At 35.3% G+C, this 26,469-nt stretch overlaps 1 protein-coding gene and 1 long non-coding RNA gene across 2 annotated transcripts in view; both read left to right on the top strand.

Annotated features, from left to right (window-relative positions):
* Positions 1 to 2,244: 2,244 nt before the first annotated feature.
* LOC116098386 overlaps positions 2,245 to 26,469 on the top strand; it is a 46,421-nt gene continuing 22,196 nt past the window's right edge. The window contains exon 1 of the long non-coding RNA XR_004121823.1: positions 2,245 to 2,264. This is a non-coding gene — a long non-coding RNA (uncharacterized LOC116098386). The remainder of the gene's footprint in view (positions 2,265 to 26,469) is intronic.
* Positions 9,522 to 10,457, top strand: LOC116098384 (taste receptor type 2 member 125-like). The gene has a single exon (XM_031381021.1). The coding sequence runs from the start codon at positions 9,522 to 9,524 to the stop codon at positions 10,455 to 10,457; it is 936 nt and encodes a 311-aa protein (XP_031236881.1).

Here is a 26,469-nt window from a genome sequence, read left to right as displayed (position 1 = left end):
AGGTCCCTCTATCCTTCTGCCCCCTATGATTGCTTTCTTCTCCCTCCCAAGTGTGATTGAGCACCCCCTGCCCCAATATCTGATAATGTTCCTCCTCCTCCTCCAATCCTCTCACCCACATCCCTCCCTCCTTCTGCACCCCCTATCACCCAAAGTGATTACTTTCTTCTCTTTCCTAAGTGAAATTAAAGCATCCTTACTTGGCCTGAATGGAAGGATTTTTAAAATGCTGTCATGGTCCTGAGCATAAGGTAGATTAATATTAAATCCTGAACTACTAGAGAAATTAAATTATTGGAGAGAATACCAAGGTAAGTGAACCTTAATTCAACTGTACATATGTTTGTGTGTTTGTATGCATGCACTTATAAACAGCAAAGTATTTCATAAATAGTATTTTCAGAAAATTATGCCCAGGACACTACTATACAATGGTGATACTTTTATTATGAGATTTGGATAATATCTCTGTATAGATCATAGTATTATACATTTTTTAGATTATTTTATTGAATACTTTCTTTATTTACATTTCAAATGATGTTTAGGAAGTTCCAAGTACAAAGAGATATTTCTTTTATAAGACAAGTTCTTGGGCTGGAGAGATGACTCAGTGATTAAGAGAACTGACTGCTTTTCCAGAGGTCCTGAGTTCAATTCCCAGCAACCACATGGTGGAGCACAACCATATATAATGGAATCTGATGCCTCTTCTGTTGTGTCTGAAGACAGCTACAGTGTATTCACATATATAAAATAAGTAAACATTAAAAAAGACAAGTTCTCAATCTGTAGACCTGGCTATAGACTTATGTAGATCAGGCTGGCCTCAAATTTATTGAAATTTACCTGCCATTGTCTCTTGTAAACAGAAATTAAATTGTGCATCAACATACCTCATCTCATCTGATAATATTGACCTTGTTAGAGTTGTTCAAATGTTTTAATATTAGTTGTCATTAAAAATTGATCATAATGACATGTACAGTAGTAGGAAAGGCAAAAGAATATAAATATATTTTGTTTGCATAGTTGCACATGAAATGCCAGCCTTTCCTTTATCAACAGCTGCAAAAAACTCTAGAGTATGTATAAGGTATCGATCCTGTAGACAAAGCTTAGCTGGAATGTGTAGGAAAATGCAAGATATTCATGAGGAAAACTATGAAATCAGCCATTAGAATATCTTGATTATTTCCTGATTTATATTGGTTATATGAGATTTCAAAGAAAAACTCTTCCTGATTTTTTATTTATCAAATGGACATAGCATCTTAGATGAATATAGTGATAAGTAACAGACTATGGGATTCTCTTACAGGCTATGGTGCTATCATACAGATCATACTTACAACCATTTTCATTTTGGAATTTCTCTTTGGGAACCTGCTAAATGGATTCATAGCACTGGTGAATTTCATCAGCTGGGTTCAGAGAAAAACAATTTCTCCAGTGGATCAAATCATCACTGTCCTTACAATTTTCCAACTTGTTCAGCTCTGGCTTGTACACATAAATATATTGCTTTTTCTTATTCACATTCCAAGTAAACATGACAGAAACAGTTGTAAGAATGACCAATATTGCCTGGGTTTTGACCAATCACTTTAATCTTTGGCTTTCCACTAAACTCAGCATTTTTTACCTTCTGAAGATAGTCAATTTTTCGAATTCAATTTTTCTTTACTTAAAATGGAGAATTAGGCATGTGGTTTCAGTTACCCTGATGCTGTCTCTGGCCCTCTTGGTTTTGAACGTCATAGTCATCAACACTCATATTGATGTCTGGATTGAATTTAATATAAGAATCATGCCTTATAATTTTAGTTCAAGGAACTCTACTTCATTTCTCAAACATCTTTTATTTACCAACTCTATATTTGCGAGCATCCCCTTTGCTATGTCACTGGTAACTTTTTTCCTGTTACTTTTCTCTTTGTGTAAACATGAGAAGAAGATGCATCATAATATCGGGGGTTCCAGAGACTCCAACACCAAGGCTCACATTAAAGCCTTGAAAACTGGCCTTGCTTTCCTCTCTCTTTATGCCATTTTTTTACTTTCTCTTGTTATAAATATCTGCAGCATTGAATTACAGGAGAATTATATGATTTTTTTATTTAGCCTATTTACTGGAATAGCTTTCTCTTTAGGCCACTCCTATATCCTGATTCTGGGAAACACTAAGCTGAGACAGGCTTCTCTTTCTGTGCTGCGGTGGCTGAGGTACAGGCCCAAAGATGGATCCTCTGGTTCCTAATAAGGTTTGCATCATCATGCATATTCTATACCAGAGTTAATTTCTAAGAAATTCTTTCATGTTTACCTTTGTTTTTTATTTATAATTTTTTCTTGTTTACAATATTATTACATCATATTTATAAAAGTACATTTGAAATCAGCATTACCCAAACATGCCACAATGAAAATATGATCTTTTTAAAATATGGTAATTTTATCACCATTATAACAGTTCACATATTAAGGTTCACAGAAGAAAAAAGCTTCATCTATGTCCAAGATTCTACTTAAAGCTTATTTACTTATTAAAATTTGTTCGATTGTGATCAGTTGGAGTCTTACAGAATCAGAGTGGTGGTGTCGGGAGATATCTTCCTCACAGTTAATAGCTATTCCTCTATGTCTGACCTAACATCATTTAGATGAACAGGTAAAGTCTCTGGAATATATTCTTAGCAGAATAGAGATTTTTCCAAACCAAAAGTTAAAAATCTATCATCAGGTAGCATCCAAAATTCCACAGACTGTTTCAATGTTTAACTTGTCTACCTGTTGTCTCTAGCAGTGTATTTGACAAATAACATGTTATATGATTTGTTTGTTTGTTTGTTTTTGTTATGTGATTATTAATACCTTTTGTACTATCTCAGTGTTGGAAGACATATTTAGACATTCAGAATCCATAATCCTTGAGTGTAGTTATCATAATTGTCTTAATAAAGTATCATTCATTCCATGTTTGTATAGCTTCACTTTCATCAATAATAGTTTTTCCAAGATTTTAAATTGAGAGTCTTAAGAAAGACATATTGTTTATGTATGTGAGATATAGCTATTAATATATAAATTTATAATTTTAGATAAATTTAAAATAATTGTAATGAAGATGTGTTTAAAGTTGTGTATTAAAAATGAAGATGCAGCTCTCATCTTCCTGCTCTTGTCTTTACTCTCACCTCTGGCTTCCTCTCCTCCCTTCCCCCTCTCCACATGGCCAAGGTCTCTCTCTCTCTCTCTCTCTCTCTCTCTCTTTCTCTCTCTCTCTCTCTAATAAAACACCTTAAGACCATAAAAAAATGAAGATGCAAAACTGATTTAGAAATCAGAGTTCCCAACTCTTTACTCCAAATATGAGATTCAATTAACAAATCCTTCAGGTCTGTGGAGGCTGGGTTATTGATATTTTATATTTTTATCATCATGTTTAAAGGTAATGAATCTTAAATATATCTATAATTGTGAATACTTATTTTATATTCAGAAATACACTGTCTTCCCAATGTCATTTTCAAATATGCAGAACATTGAGTTGAATTTTAATCCATAAGACAACAAATCTTGGCTGATATAGTCTTCTAATCATCATTATACTACATCAATGAATGTATTATAATTTATATCATTATGTACCCATATATAAATAGGTTTGGCAGAAACACATTGTGATAAGAAAAAGAAATTTACATAATTTGAGTGATCAATATATAGCATTAGCTTTGCTTGTAAGATTATGTCATTTGTATGGCTTGTGTGGAAAAATTGAAGGTAAAAAGTTTAATAAACTACCAAAATTGCAAATACATTAAATTTATGGAGATGAGCAAAGGCATTCTTTTTCCCTGGTTTTATTTCCTGTCTTCTAAGTTGCTAACACATCAACAAGGCATTTCTTTTTCCGTATTTTGGAAATGAAGATTTATTTATTTAATCTCATTTTTCTAAAGAAATCAATTATACCGCTTTTTTGTTCAATGTAGTTCTTACATGCCTAGGTTATGTTGCTTGACTTTGTCCTTTGTGTCCTCACTCTTATTAATTCTTTAAGGATATCTTACAGTATTTTTAATTACTTCCTTGCCCCACAACTCAAGTTCCATCTCTCTTCCAAATACATCTAATTCTGCCTCCTTCGTGTTTTTCAACTTGTTGACAGGCCTTATTTCCAATTACAAAGTACTTTATTGCTCCCAGGATATTTGTACTGCTGTTGTGCCGGTGGGTCTGTTTTACCAAGGTTGTCATTGTTATCTCTCTCAAGGTTCGTAGCCTGGTGAGATCGATAATTCCCTTTTCTCCTCCAGCATGTATAGCACCCGCAAGCACTATGAAAGCTAGCCAATAAAGCGAATTTTATAGCTGAATATCAGGTTAACATCTTCATGTTCTACAACTTAAGTGTGTGGTGCCTTTAAAAATAGGGGCTGTTGGGAGGCAGAGGCAGGTAGATTTCTGAGTTCGAGGTATACAGAGTGAGTTCCAAGATAGCTAGGGCTATATTGAGAAACCCTGTCTCAAAAAAAGGGGGGAGGGAGGGGACTGGGTTTACCACCAAGTTCTAGAGGATAGGCAAAAGTATTGGCATTCACCTATAATACTGAGGAATGGTGGCTTGTAGGCACACTTGCCAACAACTTCAAAAGTGGCAGCCCTGTCCTGGCCCTGGGATTTTTATTTATTTCTTGTAGTATCTAGTACCAGCATTTTGTCCTCTTTGTAGGATGGCTCTACACCAGTAATTTTCAACCTACTTAATTCTGTGAATCTTAATACAATACACTTTTCCATGTTGTGGTGACCCCTAACCATAAAATTATTTTTATTGCTATTTCAAACCTGTAATTTTGCTACTGTATGAGTCATAATGTAAACACCTGCGTTTTTTATTGGCGGTCTTAGGTGACGCCAACACACAGGTTGAGAATCAATGATCTAGACTCTTATTTTATGTGTACAGTTGCATATTTAAAGAAGCATTAGCACTAGTAGGTCTCTATGTGACTTTTTAAAAACTCTATTTAGTTTTATTTATCTCTCCCTGTATTCCCTTTACTACCCTCCTCTGCAGCTCCCTATTTAATCCTTCCAGTTGTACTATTTCCAATCCTTTATATCAGTCCATTCTGTGTTTCCTTCTTTGAAACCCCACCCTGGTAGCTCTTTACTAATTTTGGAAACATAATCTGAGTGACGGCTTTAAAATAAAATGTAGATGCATGAAATAGACGCTGAAAGAGGAAACTGTACAATGTCTGTGGCAAGTTAATTTGTATAGAGTAATTAGTGCTCACGTGAGTGCCTGTGATACTTTTTCTTTTGTAGAAGCTGATGTCTTGATGTTTTAAAACGCTTATGTAGCAGTGAGTGAAGATGACAAGAGCCAGCACATCAACTAGACACTGATAGAGAACTATTTTCTTTTTTATGAAACATTAATGGGAAAACTATGAATTCCACACATATAAAATTGTTAGAAAAAATGTAACCAAACATGTAATTTCAGTACATAATTTAGCTGGGTTTTTTGTTTGTTTCTTATGCTTAAAGTTTAATTTTTACATGATAATATAACTATTGTTTTAGTTAGTTTGGTGAACTTGAAGTAAGTTGCCTTATGAAACTGTTTCATTGACTTTGTGTTTTAAACCCTTTCTCTTTTGAAGCTAAAAAAACATATCATCTACATCTAAATATAATGACTGCTACATCTTCTTTTCAATCATTTATGGCTTTCAGTAGAGATTTATATAATGAATATTTGAATGATCAAAATGCTTAGTAATAGTGTTATAAGCTGACATTGCTGTTTGTGATTTAAGAGCATGCTAAAGTTCCACCAGAAAGTGTAATACTAACTCTAGTTTTGGGATAAAGGCTATAGCTATAAAGTTATCTCCACAACAAATCTTGTCTTTTATAATAAAATGTACTAAAAGTACTTAGCATGTACTGTGTGTTTCTTAGAAGATTTTTCATTAATTCTCTGCTGCTAAGTTAAAACAATGATACAAGCTAATACAGTATTTTAAGAACTGCTTTTTCTTTTTCCACATTTGATTTTTGCCTATAAGAACTTATTAGCAAAAAATGTAACACAATCAAGATAATCTATGGTGGTTAGTGAGAATTGGTAACTTAAGGGAATGTAGAATAACCACTTGAAACAGATTATCTATATGTCTATAGGGAATCATCTTGACTATGTTAATAGGAGAGAGAAGACTGATTCCCTTTGGATCCCAGGTTGGGAATCTGGGCTAGACACACACACACATACACACGCACACAGAGGGAGAGAGAGAGGCAGAAAGAGAGAGAGAGAAGCAGAAACAGAGAGAAAGACAGAGAAAGAGACAGAGAGAGAGAGAGAGACAGAGACAGAGACAGAGAGGAAGCTGAGAAGCAGTGAGCATTCTCTTCCCTCTGCTTCCTGACTGGAAATTAAATGTGACTGCTTCAAGCTTCTGCTACTGTGATTCTATGCTATTGACCTGCAAGCCAAAACAAACCTTTGTTATTGCTGTTGTAACTTGCTTTTATCAAGGTGTTTTATCTTATAAATGAGAAAAGGAACTAAGATAAAAATAAAAAATAATTAACAACAGTGAAAATAACCTACTATTTTGGTTTCTACACTCTATACTTAGTTCAACTGAAACTTTATGACACATTTCCATTTGCATACACTACATGAAACTGCAGCCAGTACAGGCAAACTGAAACTTAAAACATAGAAATTATTGAGGGGTATTCTTTATGTCAGGGTTCAACTATTTAAAGCATTGGATAAATATTATCAAGTTATGATCCATGAGGTAATAGAATCATGCTTCTCAAAATGGAGGGGGTATAATTATAATTCTGAATTCTTGGCTAAATATATACCAAAAATGTATTAATTAATATAAATCTCAAAAAATGCTGCTGCTACTTTCTCCTCCCTCTAAGTCATTGTAAAAGCTATAATGGTTTTATTTCAGATTACCTGTTAGGACTGAATTGTTTATATCCCATACAAAATAAAGCAAAGCAAAACCCAACAAACAAACCATGCAATTAATTCTTTTTCACATTCTGCCTGCATTAGACAGAGTTACACCTAGTTAGAATTGTCAGGAGGATTAAGCCCCTGGTCCACAAAGGTCTTCAAGGAAATAAGTTCATCAGAATGACATGTGTTGTACAATGACTGTACAAGCTCAGAGGAACGGTCATCTGATAAGGTGACTTACCCTAAGGCCGGTGAGAGATGTGTCTCTAGAAAACTGCTCTGTAGGACCCTGATATTGTATTTCTAAACTTTAGAACTGTGAGAATTTTTTTTTTATTATTGTTTGAGCCTCTTGGTGTCTTGTTATAGTTTCCCAACACAGAGAAAGAAATGTAAAAGAAAAGGAGTAAGTTCAAATGCATAAGGACAGTGCTATTAATAAAGCTAAAACATTTAAATGTCACACAAGGGATTTGAATGTTTCATAAGGAATATAATATATGGTAAGGCTTGTGCTGTGCTTGAAGGAAGATAGGGATACAATTCAAGTGTAATTAGTGCAACTGTTCTTAGATACGTTATCAAGTATATACTACTTCCAGAATGAATAATATTAAACTCCATAAAAAAGAGCCAGGATAGAAATCTGCCAGCTGGCCCATCAATCTAAGATGAAGCATACCAGGAGAGTTACTGACAGCGGAAGAAAACATTAACAGGGTTATTGGATAAAACTCATCGCTTTGACTTTTCCCTTCAAGGCCAACATCAGAAATCAACTTTTCCACACCACATACCTTTCCAATTGTTTCATTTACATAACACAAACTATCACAGAACACTGTTTTATGAACCTAATCCATAAAACGGATGTTTCTTTACTCCAGTGAATCTACCTTCTTCAAGAACATCAATGAGTTTCTGCTGCCAACTCATAGTCATATGTCGCATTACCTTTCAGTATCTTGGATTAAGTTTTTGTGTGTACTAGAATAATTCCCTTGTCTTTTATATTCTTTTCCATTTAACCTTGTTCTCACTCTCTGCTAAACTTTCACTCTTCTCTAAAGAGAAAAGATGAAGCAGACCAAATTTCAACTTCACAAACTAATCAGTCATGGTAATTTCTCTGCTGGTTTCATACATTCTCTCTGAGGTAAACACAGCAAAGTAGATATAGTAAAGCTAAATATGCAAAACAGAATGAAACCTTTATGGATATTTATCTGGTGAATGTCTTTTAGGTCATGTTCATTCTGCAGGAAAATTGAAACACTCTGATGTTGGATAACAGCAATAACACACTACTATTCAGTGCAAGGCTCTGTTGTCTTTTATTCTCCCATGGTAGTGTTTTGTTTCGTTTTGTTTTGTTTTGTTTTGTTCGTTTTAATTAAGTCCATCTGCTTAGCAGAATATATTGTTTTAATTTTCCTTTTATTTTTTTAAAGATTTATTTATTTTTATCTTATGTGTATGGGTGCTTTGTCTGCATGTTTGGCTGTGCATCACATGCATGCCTGGTGCTAGCAGAAGTCATGGTCGTATTTTTATTCTAGGGGAGGAGATAGAAATTGAGAAGTGACCCGTCATACAGTATGTCAAAATAAAATGGTTGATTGTTTAATCTTGGATTCTGCTTGACTCGATCTTTATATGGCCTTCATGAATGAGCTGCATCACCTCAGTGAGGAATTTAATGAGCCCCAACATATTTCTACTAGTTTCCCTGTAAAAATAATCTATTACCCAATGTTAAATAGTTTAATGTGCACTTTGAAACAATTTCTGATCACTTAACAATAAAGCCTGAACTGAGTGCATGAAAAATATTAAGTAAAAAGAAGAAAATCTTTATCAATAAATTGAAAAAATGAGGATTTAGATTCCAAATAACTGTATGGTTATATAACAGTATGTATAGACATTTTATGTTGTAAATGGTAAAGAATAATTATTCTTAATATTATGTATTTAAGGAATAATCTTCTATAAGTAGGTTCTATAAGTGATAATTTGTAAAAGTGCTCTGGTGATAGGTCCTTACAGTCTTAATCTAAACCATTTAAAATGTCTTCAATATTTAAGAGCTCTCATATTCTGATATTTTTGTTGCTGCTTTCTAGAGGTCTTAGAATGTTTTGAATATTTCTGGCCCAGAACTCAAATTGTCAATTAAAATATGCAAAGAAAGGAAAACTAGAAAACCAATGCAAATCAACATGCCTTTATTTACATTTCAGCATTGAGGTTCCAGCCTTTCCTTCATCATGAGGAGCAGTAGATTGCCGGCTACTATAGGACACACAGAATCTGGATGTAACTCAGTGGGACAATGTCAAAAAGCAATACTTGCATAAATACAGCTACATTCACCTACGTTGGCAAATCTTCTTGCTTGTCATTATATTGGGAGTTTTAGAAGAATGTTATAAATTTCTAAACAAAGTATTCAAGTTGAACATAGTAACAAATTCTTCAGTGATTACAGAAATCAAGATATTCTCTTTGAATGATGGGTATTGCCATAGATGTCATATGGGCAGCTTCTATCATTGTGGAATTCATAATTGGAAATGTTGCAAATGGATTCATAGCAATGGTGAACATCATAGACTGGGTGAAGAGAAGAAAAATCTCTTTAGTGGATCAGATCATTTCTGCTTTGGCAATCTCCAGAATAAATCTGTTGTGGTCTACAGTCTTAATTACACTAATAACTTCACTGGATCCAAATTTTCAGACGGCCGTGAAAATCGTTAGGATAAACAATAACACCTGGATTATTGCAAATCATTTCAGCATTTGGCTTGCTACAGGTCTCAGCATCTTTTATTTTCTCAAGATAGCCAATTTTTCTAACTATGTTTTTCTCTACTTAAGGTGGAGATTTAAAAAAGTGGTTTCAGTGATATTGCTGCTCTCTTTGTTCTTCCTGATTTTGAATATTTTAGTGATGAACATACATATTAATATCTGGGATGATGAATCAAAAAAAAACCTCTCTTTTGGTTTCAGATCAAAGAATTACACTCAATTTTTCAGACTTGCTCTTTTAATCAACACAGTGTTCACATTCATGCCCTTCACTGTGTCTCTGTTGGCTTTTCTGCTTCTCATCTTCTCCCTGTGGAGACACCTGAGGAACATGCAGAACCATACTAAAGGCTCCAAAGACCCCAGCACTGCAGCGCATATAAAGGCCTTGCACATGGCAGTGGCCTTTCTCCTGTTCTACACAATTTTCTTTTTGTCTCTTGCCATACAGTTTTGGACCACTGAGTCTCAAGAGAAAAGCAACCTGTTCTATGCCACTATTATCATTACTTTCCCTTCAGTCCATTCCTGTATCCTGATTCTGAAAAACAGTAAGCTGAGGCAGGCATCTCTTCTGGTGCTGTGGTGGCTGCTGTGCAAGTCCAAAGATGTACAGACTTTGGTTCGCTGATATACTTTTTTCAATGCTCTTTAGTAGTGAAGAAGAAAATAGCTTAGTTAAGAAAATTCTTGTTCATTACCAAAGTATACTTTCAAGTTTATCTATCCTATGTTGTTTTGTTTACTAGTTGTGTTTAGGATCAATCCTATCTAAAAATTTTAGAACTTTATCTAGATATTCACAAGTATATGTTAGTATCATTTTAAAAAGGAGCATATGATACATTATGTAAACTGACATAATTTACTAGCATTAAGAATCTTAATTGAGATTTTTGAAGTGGTTATTTTATATAATATAAAGCATTGGTGAATATATATGGAAGTGAGATATAGCAAACATAATACTGTGCAATTTTATACTCAGAAAAATAAACTCAAATCTAGAAAATAAACATTATTTATATTAGAAAATAGAAATTATATAGAGATATTCAAATAAAATGATCACATTTCATTTTAATTTTACTGCTACAGAACAATAAATTGATGAAAATAAAACTTTGTTTACTGAACATCACACTGAGATATTATTATTTTGCTTTTCTTTATCCCATCAGGTAAGACCAGTATTCTACTACAGTGAGCATTCTGATTGTCATTTGAAGAAAATTTAATCACATAAAGTTAATAAAATAATGGCACTAATTGTGGTAGTATACAACCACTTTCTGATTGATTTTATGTCCTGACACAGGTGATGGAATTCAAGGTAGTTAATGTTAAATAAATTAAATACAGACTTTTATAGAAATTATTGCTATAAAACATGACTATTAATCAGGTTATATTTTATTATAACAAGTTTGAAATATCATAATTTACTATAAAACTTATGCTTATTTTATAAGATTCAAAATTAAGTTGAAACATATTTTAATGATAGGCGAAATTGAAATAAAATATGTGTATCAAATTAAATGAATAAAGATAAACTAATTACAGAGCTACCTACATGAGAAAATTTTGTTGCAAAAACTCTTGGATGGCGAGCTGCTACAGAGAAGGTTGTCATTTGTAACTTTATGCAGTAACCAGGTGACTATGGTTGATCTAGGCATTATGAAAAATCATTTTCTAAATACTAACATTGGAAATCTCTGTATCTGATTTTTGTATAGTTATTATGTGTTTGCTTCGGCGATGCTGTCTAAGATGCTATCGTCATACTTCTGTTTACTGGTGACTGCTAGTTCTTTGAGTTTGACACAGAGAGTATGTGGTGGGAAATATTCCCATAAAGGAATGTGTGAACAGATGGGTAGATAAACTACATTATGACTAGAAATGATGAAAATGAAACCCAACATCAAATCTACAGGAAGCCTAAATATCCTGATCTGGCTTTATATTGAAGTTATAAAGCTTTTCCAAATAGAAGCATCTTTGAGACCAAAACATGACCATTTCACAGTTCGACTTTTTTGGGGAGTGGGTGGAAGGTGGCTTTTCGAGACAGGGTTTCTTTGTATAGCCCTTGCTGTCCTGGAACTCTCTCTGTTGAACAGGCTGGCCTCGAACTCAGAAATATGCCTTCCTCTGTCTCCCAAGTGTGGGGATTAAAGGCATGGGCCACCACTGCCCGGCCCAGTTTGACTTTTACCAAATTATAACCTTGCTATAGCCATATCAGGAACAAGAATGGAAAGAGTAGATGAAAATATTAAAAGTTGTTATGGTTGTGTTGAAATGTTCATGAACTCCAAAAGACCACGATGGAGCCAAATCCAGTTCAATCACATCAGGATTTTTATTTACAAGCTGGAGATCTGGCTCAACTCACCTCTAACCCATAGGTTGGTTTCAGTGGAGAAAACCATGGAACACTCATCTGGGACAAGGTTTTATAGAAAGTGGCCAGCAAGGGATGAATGTTTCTAGCCTGGCAAGCATCACATTGGGATGCTGCTGTGGCCTTTAGCATAATTAGCTGGTGTTGGGAAACAAACCATAAAGTTAACTTCAGTTTTCCTCCTGATTGGTGGTTGTTAGGCAGAGACAGGCTTGTAACGTGAGGGTACAGATTTGTTGGGAGAAATCCTTAGAGACTGGTGCTAGGTACTCTGTTTCTTGGGGAGGGTAACCTGGAGATGCAGGTCTGGTTGGGGGTTAGCTTGGAAACTGGAGTTAGACTCAGGTTTAGTTGGGGGTCGGGGGTAAACTTGGAATCTGAAGCTAGGTACTAGCTTGTAGTTTAAACTTTGGTCAGGTTTTCGAAAATGGAATTTGAACCTACAAATTCTGTTCTTTCATTACAACCCAATATTTAGGAGAGAGGCAAAATAAATTCTAATATGTGTAAATACATTTTTCTATCATGATGACAGTCTCATAATGTTATTTTCTAATCATGTATTTCCTACACAAAAGTGGAAATTGATTTTACATAATGCGGTGACATGTTTCTTTTCTAAAGTTCAGAAAAACAGTGATATTTGCACAATTTGTCAGTGGCATTTGAGGTCCGTGAGGTTAAAAAATAAAATCATTCATTGCTTGCAAAGGCCTAACAGTAGGGGTAGCATTTTAAATGGTTAGATAGGAACAAGGCTAACTCAAAGTTCCTTAAAATCTATTTATACACTTGGTACCATTAGAGATCATACACCACAGTTGGTACATCGAATACAATTTTATTATTTACCTATGAACTTCTTAAGTCAACAGTAAAGCAAGGAAGCAAATAAAATCACAGGGCTTCATTTCTCTGTTTAACCTTTACCTCCTTTAGAAATTTCCATGCATGGAGTCGTGAGCCTACCAGTCCACCCGTATAGATAACAGGATTTGGAGATCCCTGCAATACCTCTACTCTGGATGAAACTTTCAGTCTTCATATAACCTAATAAAATATCAATTATATCTTATAACATAGTGTGTTTGGTTCCAAACTTTTAGGAGGCCCAGTGAACACTGTGACATGTTGTGAGTGATTGGAACCATTGCTATAGTATGGAATTCTACTGTACACAGAATGAAAGGATAATCCAGGTTACATAAGATGTTGACAAATAAAACAAGTGGTGGTGGTGATATCTGTAAACCTATAAGAGTTTAGTCTCAATATTGTCCACCCTCTTTGTAACTTGAATGTACCCATTCTCTGTACTCATGATGGGTCTTCACAAGCACGTGACTTTTATAGGATTACCACGACTTGTGCAGAGAAGGATCTAATACATAATTTCATTCTCTCTCCTTGAAGTTGTTTATTATTATTATTATTTTATCAGAGACATGGTACTCTACTGTTGAAGAGGATGTGAACAGGCACTAACACAGCGGGGGTGACGTCTCCCTTTTTTTACTAGATCATATCAGAAATACAGAGTGTCCTTGTTACTGACCTTGCAAAATTCTAGACTAAAGGTAAGCATTGATTCACATGAGAACTAACTATACAGACACAGGACATCAATTCTGATCCTCTCCCCAAAGTTAGAGAGTGGCAACAAGTATAAAACAAATAAGGATGGTAGTCTGATACCTCCATTATCTTGATCTTACCCCAAGTGGAAGCAGAATGTCTCCTTTTCTTTCTTTTTTTAAAGACAAATTTTTGAAGATTTATTTATTTATTTTATGTGAGTACATAATTGTCATTAGACACACCAGAAGAGGGCATCAGATCCTATTACAGATGGTTGTGAGCCACCATGTTGTTGCTGAGAATTGAACTCAGGAACTCTGGAAGAGCACTCAGTGCTCTTAATTGCTGAACCAACTCTCCAGTAATCATCCAAGAATGTCTCCTTTTCATCCTTCCTATAACAAATATTATGTACTAATTTTGTGTCCTACTTAATTCAGGAAATGAGAGATAATACTGATTTTAGTCTCAATATTGTCTATTCCTTGAATGATTCATTTATTCTCATGTACACCAATAGTGGCAAGCTTTCTGGGGCTATAACAAGCTATTTCACACACTAAAAACAAATGTGTTAATAATGTTATACTCCCATTTAGACAGAGGATAATATTTTCTTGATTTGCTTACTACATCTTTTATTCATTAACTACAGAGAAGATAAAGGTTCAGAGTCTTCATGTTTTGATACATGAGTAACAACTCTATCTGTATGGGCAATAAAGCAACATAAACTTTTAGTGACAATGAAACTATGTATTTCAATTACCTATACAGAAGTATATATACAATTAAAAACCCAGTAAATGCTCATTGAGATACAGTTAATTCAAAGATCCTCAATCACTCCTGATTGATCTTGTTTGATTCTCAAATAATAGTGTCAGTTCAAAATCTACACTTATTTGAAGACATGCCCCTTCCTCTGGCACACTTATCTAGAGAATACTATACCACATGAATAAATATTGACTATTCTTATGACATAGTTGATGGTCCTTGGTCAGGGGAACTGATTTGGTCTTAAACAATCTATTTCTCTGCATTGTCATAGTGTAAGTGCAGCTTAGGGCTTTGAATGGCCATGTCAGAGGCCAACTTCTGGATTTAGATTTAAGATGTTCTCTCAGAACATCTCCACAGCAAATTGGATTTTTTTATTCTTTCCTATTTCACTCTTTCCAGTCCCTTTTACTACACAAAAGCAGCTCAGACAGAGAATGCTCTCTTACCTGAAATGATACTAAAGATTTCTATGTTTCTGTTTCAAAAAAAAAAATCCTTCTAAGATTTATTTCAACAAGGTTAACAACCCTAAGGACACAAGTGAGGATGCTTCAATGACACTTGGGAGGGAGAAGAAAGCAGAGGACCGAAGGAAGGAGGGTGAGAGAGGGGAGGGGAGCAGGGGAAAGGGGGAACATGATCAGGTATTGGGATGGGGGGAACAGGAGTGAAACCCCGAGGACCATCAGAATCAATTGAAATATGGGACCTCAGGAGGTGGGAGGTGGGGGGACCCTCTAGAATATACCTGTGAGGTGAAAGACTCTCATGACTCAAAGAGAGGGACCTTAGATGAAATGCCCAAGAGTGGGGAGAGGAAACTTGTAGAATTCACCTCCAGTAGAAAGACGGGGCATCAAGTGAAGGGATGGGGTTGCCATTCCATACTCAAAAAACTCTGACCCAGCATTGTTCCTGCTCAAAAGAACTGCAGGGACAAAAGTGGAAAGAGACTGAGAGAAAGGAGGACCAGTTACAGGCCCAAATTGGGACCCATCTCAAGGGGAGGCCCCAAGGCTTGAAATTATTACTGATGCTATGGTGTGCTTACAGACATGGTTACCCTCAGTGAGGCCCAACAAGCAGCTGACTGAGACAAAAGCAGATTTTTATACCCAAACCAATGGACTGAAGTGGGGGACCCTCGTGGTTGACTTAGAGAAAGGCAGGAAGAAGTTAAGGAAGAGGACGACCTGATGGGAAGAACAGCAGGGTCAACAAACCTAGTTCCCTAAGATCTGTCAGACACTGAGCCACTAACTTGGCAGCATACAGTAGTTAGGCTTGGCCCTTGACACATATACAGCCAAGGACTGCCTGGTCTGGCCTCAGTGTGAGAAGATTCACCTAACCCTTGAGACACTTGAGGCTCTAGGGAACAGGGACTCCTGGGGGTTTTGAAGGGGTGGGGCATGGGGACATCCTCTTGGAGATAGGGGAAAAGGAATGGGATAAGGAAATGTCAGAGAGCAGAAGGAGAGGGAGATAAAGAATAGACTGTAAAAAGAAACATTAAATATAATACCAAATAGATAACTCACTGGAAGCTCCCCACCATGCAAATGTATATGTGTGTGTGTGTGTGTGTGTGTGTGTGTGTGTGTATGTGTGTGTGTGATATATATATATATATATATATATATATATATATATATATATATATATATATATATACACACCAGCATACAGTAGAATACCAATAGTTTATGCTCTGAGATCAAGAACTGACAAATGGGACCTCATAAAATTGCAAGGCTTCTGTAAGACAAGAGACACTGTCAATAGGACAAAACTGCAACCAACATAGTGGAAAAATATTTTTACCAACCCTACATCTGATAGAGGACTAATATTCAATATATACAAAGAACTCAAGAAGGTGCCTTTAATCCTAGCACTTGGGAGGCAGAGGCAGGTGAATTTCTGAGTTTGGGGCCAGCCTGGTCTACAGAATAAGTTTCAGGACAGCCAAGGCTACACAGAGAAACCCTGTCTCGAAAAACCAAATTAAAAAAAAAAGAAAGAAAAAGAAAAAGAAGGTATACTCTAGAGAACCAAGTAATCATATTTAAAAATGCAGTACAGAGCTAAACAAAGAATTCTCAACTGAGGAATATCAAATGGCTGAGAAAAACCTAAAGAAATGTTCAACATCCTTAGTCTTCAGGGTAATGCAAATCAAAACAACCCTGCGATTCCACCTCACGCCAGTCAGAATGGCTAGATCAAAAACTCAGGTAACAGCAGATGCTGGCAAGGATGTGGAGAAAGAGGAACATTACTTCATTGCTGGTGGGATTGCAAGCTGATACAACCAGTCTGGAAATCAGTTTGGCAGTTTCTCAGGAAATTGGATTATAGTACAACTTGAGGACCCAGCAATATCACTCCTGGGCATACACCTAGAAGATGCTCCAACATGTAATAAGAACACATGCTCCACTATGTTCATAGCAGCCTTATCATAATAGCCAGAAGCTGGAAAGAACATGATCTTTTATTGAACTTGATATACGCTTTGTTGGTTATAGAGCAGATTCTGGTGGGAGATAAGGGGAGGCAAAAAAGTAAGACAGTGTTCTATCAGTAATCCTATATTGGTAACATAGAAGCTCTCTCTTGCTTTTTTACTATTTATTTTATATTTTATTTTTCAGTTATGGCCTTACATAATCCATGATGACATATACCTATGTAGACAAGGATGACCTTGGTCTTAGGGTTTGTATTCCTACATCATGGCCAAGAAGCAAGATGGGAAGGAAAGGGTTTATTCAATTACACTTTCACATTGCTGTTCATCACCAAAGGAAGTCAGGACTGGAACTCAAGCAGGTCAGGAAGCAGGAGGTGATATAGAAGCCAGGGTAGGATATTATTTACTGGCTTTGTTCCCCTGGCTTGCTCAGCTTGCTTTTTTTTTTTTTTTAATTTGATGTTTTCTTTATTTACATGCCATACAATATCTCCTTTCTCAAGTTCCCCTCTGAAATAAAATAAAATAAAACAAAAAACAAACCCCTGTTCCCTCCGCCCCTGCTCACCACCCACTCTCTCCTGCTTACTGGCCCTGGCATTCCCCTACACTGGCGCATAGAACCTTCACAGGGCCAAGGACCTCTCCTCTCATTGATGACAGACTTGGCCATCCTCTACTATACATATGCTGCTGGAGCCATTAGTCCCATCATGTGTACTATTTAGTTGGTGGTTGAGTCCCTGGGAGCTCTGAGGGTACTAGTTAGTTCATGTTGTTGTTCGTCCTAAGGGGCTGCAAACCCTTCAGCTCCTTGGATCCTTTCTCTAGCTCCTTCATTGGGGACCCTGTACTCAGTCCAATGGATGACTGTGAGCCTCTACTTCTGTATTAGTAGGGTACTGTCAGAGCCTTTCAGGAGACAGCTATATCAGGGTCCTGTCATCCAGCACTTACTGGTGTCCACAATAGTGTCTGGGTTTGGTGATTGAATATGGGAAGGATTCCCAGGTGGAGCAGTGTCTGGATTGTCCTTCCTTCAGTCTCTGCTCCATAGTTAGTCTCTACAACTCCTCCCATGGGTATTTTGTTCCCTGTTTATGAAGGAATGAAGTATTCACATTTTGTCCTTCCTTCTTGAATTTCTTGTGGTTTGTGGATTGTACTTTGTGTATTCCGATCTTCTGGGCTAATATCCACTTATCAGAGAGTGCATACCATGTGTGTTCTTTTGTGATTGTCTTTTTCTAGAACCTAAGACTATAAACCCAGGGATGGTACCACCCACAATGGTCTGGACCCTCCAACCCTTAATCACTAATTAAGAAAATGTCTTACAGCTGGATTTCATGGAGGCATTTCCTTAAGGGGGGCTCCTTTTTCTGGGATAACTCCAGCTTGTGTCAAGTTGACACACAAAACCAGCCATTACAACCTTGAACTTTTGATCCTCTCATCTCTACCTCTCAGGTGTGAGATTATAATCATCCTCTATCATATCCAGCTTTGAAGAATTTGAAAAAGAATATCTTAAATATCATGATACTGTGCTAAATGTATGATAAATGTTGAATAAATAGAAACCCTATACTACTGAACAATAAAATTGCAGAGGTTTAGATCCAAATAAGCAAATAATTGTGTGTGTGTGTGTGTGTGTGTGTGCAAGCACATATATGTGCCATTGTACATGAAAATGAAGTATTATTCTCATTAACATGTTTATAGACTATTGATTCCATGGAATTATTAGATGCCTGATAGTTTGTATGAGGTACTTTGAACCACATAAGAACAAATATTTCTGCAATTCTAGTTCAACATTCTTAGGGATTAAGCAGTATTATACAACCAAATCAGTTCATTTTTTATCTTTCTATAGGTTGCAAGAAGGTTTTGTTAAAATTTCAAGTTGTCAGTATAAATTATGTAGTGAAGGCAAAACTGCAAAGGCAATGGAAATAAACCTATCTTTATGGGTATGTTAACCTATGAGATTTTAATATTTTCTTCATCTTCACTTACACCTACAGCTTCTATAGCACAGGTACATTGATACAGTACAGCTGGACTGTGTCAGAACAACAATTCGTTTAGATGACAGCTTCTCCACACTGGAGAGACTTGATGCCTGATTGTATGCTACTGAATTAGGAGATTTTTAAAAGTGAGCATCTTATCAAACTTTAGAAATCATATAGACATAGCATTATTAATGAATACAATAACAAATATACTTCAGTAACTATAGATAGCAGTATACTCTTACTGGCAATTATTATTGCCATACACATCATATTTGCAACAATTTTCATTGAGGAATTTAACTTTGAATATTGGAAATATAGTCTTGATGAGCTGCATAGATTGGATCAGGAGCCAATCTCTGCAGTAGATCAAATCCTCACTGCTGTGGCCAATTCCAGAATTGATCTGCTATGGAGAGTATTTATGATTATATTGATATCTTTGTGCCTCAATATTTAGTGATTTTTCTAAAACTGGTAACAGAGACTAATTTCATCCAGATAATTACTATTCCCTATTCAATGATGATGGTAACTAAGACATAGGCAACATGAAAATCTCTTTTGGCTCAAGGGTTCTGAAGCTGCAATCTGTGGTTGTCTGGCTCCAGTGATTTTGGTCCCAAGATGAAGCAGAATATCAAGGTGGCAGTGGGGGCCCTTTTGTCTTAGCAATCAGGAAGTAGAAAGAGACAGATAAGGATTTGGGGCAAGAAATACGCAAACACGCTCTTATCTACTCACTTCATTCATTCAATTAATTAGCTACTCAATCAATCAATCAATCAATCAATCAATCAATCAGGACCCACCTTCACCATTTTCTCCCACTTTCTAGTTATCTACTCAATTATGAATCTATGAAATGACTGATCCATTAATTAGGCCAGAGCCTTTATGATCAAATCACTATCTGTAATCCTGTAAACTTGAAGCCAAGCCTTTCATAGATGAGGGATTGGATTATCATTTAGAAAAATAAACTATGATGCTTAAAAAATACTACTAATCTAATTCAAATGGAGGGAAACTCTAGATTGCAAAAGGCATTGACCAAGGAAACAGGATGTTCATGGGATAAAAGTAAAAGTTTGGTATTGGTACAAGACTCTATAATATGAAGTGTTCAGCACAAGGTAGATTCAGCTGCATCAAAGAAACAAAGGACGGGGAAGAAGAGAGAAGGATATGAGTTAGAAGATAAGAAGGAAGAGTTTTAAAGTATTTAGCCCAGAGGGACAAAATACTGTCTCTGGATAGAGGAGACAAACATGGCCCATAGGAAAATGGTGGTTTATAAAAGTAAAAGGGGAAACTCCATATAAAGATGACATGTTTAATTTTAGTTGGGAGTGTTAAGTTCTGGACTGAGATACTTTGATATCTTGACCTTGGTAGTTTAGACTTGGGAGAAGGAAGTAGTCAAATAAGAGGGTAGACCTTGGTGGTTAGCTTTACAAAAGTAATCTCACATCTAACAGTTTCTTAGTGTAGAGGGAATGGGGGAGATGGGTAAAGCAAAACAGTTGGTGCTATGGTTACCTGATACAGCTCCATCAAGGAAAGCTTGCAATGGCTAATGTCAACATTGTCTACTCCTTGTGTGATTCAAGTGTGCTCATGATCTGTAATAGTACCCAGGTTTATAAACGTAAAGCTGTCATAGGTTCTCTAGGTGTTACAATGAGGAGGTTTTATCTAATTATTTCTCAGACCTTCAGTATGTTTCTTTGGAAGAGGAAGTGTCCTACTCGAACCAGGAAGGTACGTTGTCTCCTTTTCTCTTATAAGCCCTGTCAGAGGCATGTATAGTGTCCCCATTCTGGAATTCAGTTCATTATTGTAAGCCATTTGTCCTTTCTGTATTGCCTGGTACTATGAAACAACTGAGGACTCTGATTTTCCGTTTACATAATCTGTGGAAGTTACATGAATCTTTAATATGGCAGGTTTAATAATCCCACAGGCCCATATCCCCTGATATAATTCTGATATATCCCTTCATCCACATGTTTCTGCTTCCATTTGATAAGTTCAAAAGTGGTAATATTATATTAATGTATTTATTCTTCATCTTATGATATGTGCTGTGAAGAGAAATGGTTGTTTGCTTACACAAAAGGTTTCAGTCCTTCTCCTTCAGCATTTGCCTGAGAAGTCGAGCACAATACTGCATTGTACATTTGAGTTACTTAGAGTAAGATATACCAAGACTAATGCAGAACAGGGCACAGCCAATTCTTACCAACTACAACCATCACAAAAATGTGTAAGAACTGAAAAATTTTGAGGAAGTATTTTCTTTACATACCCTCATTAAGTTAGGTCTTATGAGTTCATTTTTAACAAATGATGGTAAACATGTATTATACTGTCCCACGTAGGCACTAAAATGTGTAAGCTTGGGATTGTTATTACAGATGTAATAATTGAATTAGAGAGATATCTAAAATATTTTAATTATTTCAATTCAATATAATCAGAATGTGAAACTTGAATGACAACATTAAAATAAATTCAGTACTGTCTTTTTTCTTTCTTCGCATAATTTTATTATCTGTTCATTTATTATATCTTAATAGTAGCAAAATTTAACCAAATCCAGTTTCATATTTGAATTATCAGAGGACATTAGAGGTATATAAATGAGTAATAATGGCATTGATTTCTTATAATTCTCTTTTCTTTTGTTACCCTTCCTTTTAAAATTGAAAAATAAATTCTTCTCTTACATAATGTCCTGACCACAGTATCCCCTCCCTCCTTTACTCCCAGGACTAAATATGTGTTTATTAAAATTTACAAGGAAACTAAATACCAAATAATCTCTGAAGACTTGATTTGCCATTTTGCTTTGGGGATAAAGTGCTTATATCATTCTCACATTTCCCAAGGAGCTGTTATTCAGATAGAATGTAAAGTATCTTAAAGCCAGTGTAAGGTACAGAAATGCATGTAGAAATTGTCCTGAGTTTTCTGGAATCACAAGTTTGTCTCTTTGATACTTCTACACCAGCAAACATCCATAGTTACTTACATTTTTCTTTGCCTCTTTTTTATTCCCTCTTTCTTACAAGAAAGAAAAGCCCAGGACTTTCTAGTCTCTGAGATGACACTACAATTATGCTTCTGAAATTTCCAAAATATATCATGTTGCCCTTCCTTAATTTCCAGATCACTGTTCCTTCAAGGATCATGATGTTCTAATTCTACACATGATAACACCTAGATCTTTTTCTAACACTACTTGTAGTTGATAATGCCCTTTTCTGTTTCAATTGGGAGTTGTTCCTGCATTGTTTCATTATTTATTGTTTTCTTTTTTGCTGTTGTAGAACAGTGGTATCCTGCTTCTTATTCTCTGTCTCAAGCAGAGATTGTGGCATTAGCTGTTAGTTGACTATAGAGCCAGTATTCCTGAGAGATAAAGGCAGGTTGAAAAAAATCTCAATTCTTGATATTTGCCATATTATGTGAAGAAAAGACAGAAAAGAAATATCAGAGTCATTTTTATTATTTTCATGTATAAAAGAAAATTTTACTTAGGTTTTCTTTTTTTTTGAATCATTATGTTTAGTACTACTTTGTTCACTTGGAACAACTTTTATACATCATGTTTGTCTTAATACTGAGAAAGAGTTACATGATAATAAATGTTGAGTAAATGTTAAAACCTGTGATATTTAAATGGAAAATAATTTGAATAGAAACAAATGTGAGGTAGGTGTCTGTGTGTGCTAGTTTAATTGATGAAGATATTCCCATTAATAAATATTGAAGGACTAATGATATACATCAAGATGTTACATAGACCATCATTAGGAATTGAGCGTTTGCCTCTCTAGAGTTCTAATTTGAAATGCTGAAATATCATTACAGCAGAATGCAGAAAAATCTTAGGCTGGTTTAAATTGTGCTTTGTCTCCTTCATGACTTGGCTTATGATTCTTTGAAAATTGCTTTCCCAGAACTCAAGTTAGCAGAATAAAATACGAAAATAAGGCAACTCCATGTGGATAATGCAAACAAATGCAAATGAATTTGCATGATAGCATAGGAAGCTTCAGCATTTCCATTATTATATAGTTATAAAAGAGTCTTGGCTGCTATGGAACAAAGAATCTTGATGAAAGCCAAGTGGACTTAAAAATTGCAGTGTTTTCATGAAGACAACTGAGCTTATGCATTTATTATTGCATAGGAAAGCTATAATAACAGAGCATGCTATATGCATCCTTTTTAACACATCATATAGACCTAACATTTAAAATGATTGCCTTAATGTCTTTTCATCAGTGACTTTAGGAACCTGAACATCATCTTTCAGACAATGGGTGCTGCTACAGCAGTGATGACTGCAGCAATAGTTAATGTGGAGTTCATAGTTGGAAATGTTGGGAATGGATTCATTGCTGTGGCAAACATAATGGACTGGGTCAAGAGAAGAAAGTGTTCTTCAGTGGATCAGCTCTTTACTGCACTGGCCATCTCCAGAATCACTCTGCTATGGTCATTGTACATAATGAAATCAACATTTTTAATTGAGCCAAACTTTGACACAATTACACAATCAACAAGACTGACTAATGTTATATGGATAATTTCTAACCATTTTAATATATGGCTGGCCACCATCCTTAGCATCTTTTATTTTCTCAAGATTGCAAATTTTTCTAACTCTGTTTTCTACTATCTAAGGTGGAGATTTAAAAAGGTGGTTTTGGTGGCATTGCTGGTGTCTCTGGTCCTTCTGTTTATAGATATTTTAGTGACAAACATGTGCATCAGTATCTGGAATGATAAATTCAAAGCAAATGTATCTTACAGTTACAACTTAAAGATTTTTATACAGGTTTCCAGGCTTCTTGTGCTAACAAATACAATGTTCACATTTGTACCCTTCACTGTGTCCATGATAATATTTTTTCTGCTCATCTTCTCCCTGTGGAAACATCTGAAGATGATGAAGCACATTGCCCAAAACTCCCAAAATGCCAGCACCACAGTCCACATCAATGCCTTGAAAACTGTAGTTGCCTTTCTTCTCCTGTATGTCATTTTTATTTTATCCCTCTTTGCACATGTTTGGAGCTTTGAGTTTGAAGAAAAGAAATATTTTATTTTATTTTGCCTTGTTGGTATGTTTGCATTACCATCACTCCATTCATGCATCTTGATTCTGGGAAACCGTAAATTGAGGGAGACCTCTCTTTTGGCACTGTCATTGTTAAAGTGCAAGGTCCAAGGATGTGAATCCCTGGGTCCCTGGCATGTTTGAGTGGATACTTTTGCATAATTTCAATGAAGATTACCTCATAAATTGTCCTTCGCATCCAATGTATATACTGCAGATATTTGTATTTTGTGTAGCATTCTATATGAAATAAGTGCTATAAAAACAGAAAACAGTGTTCAGAAGCAAGGGAATATAAAACACTAACATGTAAGAACATTTTATGTAATATAATTTTAGTGGCGTTATTTGAGATTTTGAAAATTATTAACTTATATTATAATATATATAATTGTACTTATTTTTTATTCTTTAATCTCTTTTTACAGTCCAGACCTCATCCCCCTCCCAGTCTGCCCCTGGACCACTCCTCATTCCATACTTCTTCCATCTCCAAGAGTATGTCCTCACTCCCCTACCAGACCTCCACACTCCCTGGAGCCTCAAGTCTCTCAAGGGTTAGACACAATTTCTCTTACTGAGGCCGGAACAGGCAGTCCTCTGCTTTTTATGTGTGGGGACCTCGTATCAGCTGGTATATATGACACGTATTTATAAAAATATATTTTATATATTATATTGTTTAGGAAGATAGCATAGTATGTAATATTTTGGGGGTTTTGTTTGTTTGCTTCTTTGTTTACTTCTAAAGCATAAAGACCAGAGATCAGTGTCCCACCAATCAACTAAAAGCTAGGCAGTATGAGAGGATCCAGCAGAAGCAGATCATGGCTGATTGGTCTAGCTGAAATGTAAAACTCCAGTTTTAAATGAGAGACCCTGTATCAAGAAATTATGGTTTCTTTCATAGAAGTAAATATTTAGTGTCTAACTCTGTACAAACAGACATATTCAGACAAGCACACCCAAATACATATGTATGACATACTTATAACTGATAATAAATAATAACGAAAAGTAAAAGTAAATTTGTATACCTATGGAACAGTAAAAATAAGATTGATACCTTTTATACACATTAAACAATTTCAAATCTAAATAAATTACATAATTTCACATAAAATTTACTTACACATATACAAGTCAGATGATTTTTTTTGGATTCTCCTTAGAATCATGGTGACACTTCAAACAATTACCTTATACTTGTTAGTTTCACAATGAAGAATAATAAGTCATATATATCATTATTGGAAAAATATAATTTACATTTGTAAATAAATCACCATTTTAATGGGAAATAGTCATTATAAAAGAAAAATTGTTTAATAGTGACTCAATGGACACATGATGTTATTTATGTTTTAGGAACTCATGTATTTCTACATCATGTATTACTACATATAGTGAATAGAAGTACAATATCAATTTTCATAGGGAGAAATTAAGGTTCTTCTGATACAGCAAAATTTTAGAACCTAGTAATACATATATGGAAATGTAGGGATTGCATTTGTTTTCTGAACTAGCAGTCATAAACGTGAATTTTGTTGTTATTGTTGTTTTGTTTACTTTTGTTTTGTTGTTGTTTGGTTTTTCCAGACAAGGTTTCTCTGTGTAGTCCTGGCTGTCCTGGAACTCACTCTGTAGACCAGGGTGGCCTTGAACACAGAAATCCGCCTGCCCCAGTCTCCCAACTGCTGGAATTAAAGGCATGCACCACCACTGACTGGCTGAATTTTCTATGTCAAAGTTATTCTTTCTGGCTCATAAAATCTGAATTAATTATTTGTGATTATTAATTTCTTTATCTTTTAAACATTACAAGTTTACCTCCTGATGTCAGTCTCAAAATGGAATGTTTTCAAAGAACGAAATGCTATGTACTTGTTCAAATCACTGGTATTCCAGAAGAATACACAATTTTAGAGTCCAGAGTGCTTAACATGAATCCAAATAGAATGTTCATTTGTCACTTGCAGGTAAAATACAAACATAACCTATGACATAAATACTTTAAAGTTATCTCATAGTGAAGCAACTGCATTCAATGTTTCTCATAGAATCGATTATAGTTATCAACTGTGTATTATATTTATAAGACAATTTCAGATTCAAGTCTATTGAATAAAGGCCCTGACATGTTTATAGTGGCATCGACACAAATGTTTTACCTATATTTTTATACACACACACACACACGCGCGCGCGCACACACGCACACACACA

This window comes from Mastomys coucha, unplaced genomic scaffold (genome assembly GCF_008632895.1).
Source record: "Mastomys coucha isolate ucsf_1 unplaced genomic scaffold, UCSF_Mcou_1 pScaffold20, whole genome shotgun sequence".
In the NCBI taxonomy this organism is placed as follows: Eukaryota; Metazoa; Chordata; class Mammalia; order Rodentia; family Muridae; genus Mastomys; species Mastomys coucha.
This window is presented reverse-complemented; position numbering and strand designations above follow the sequence as displayed.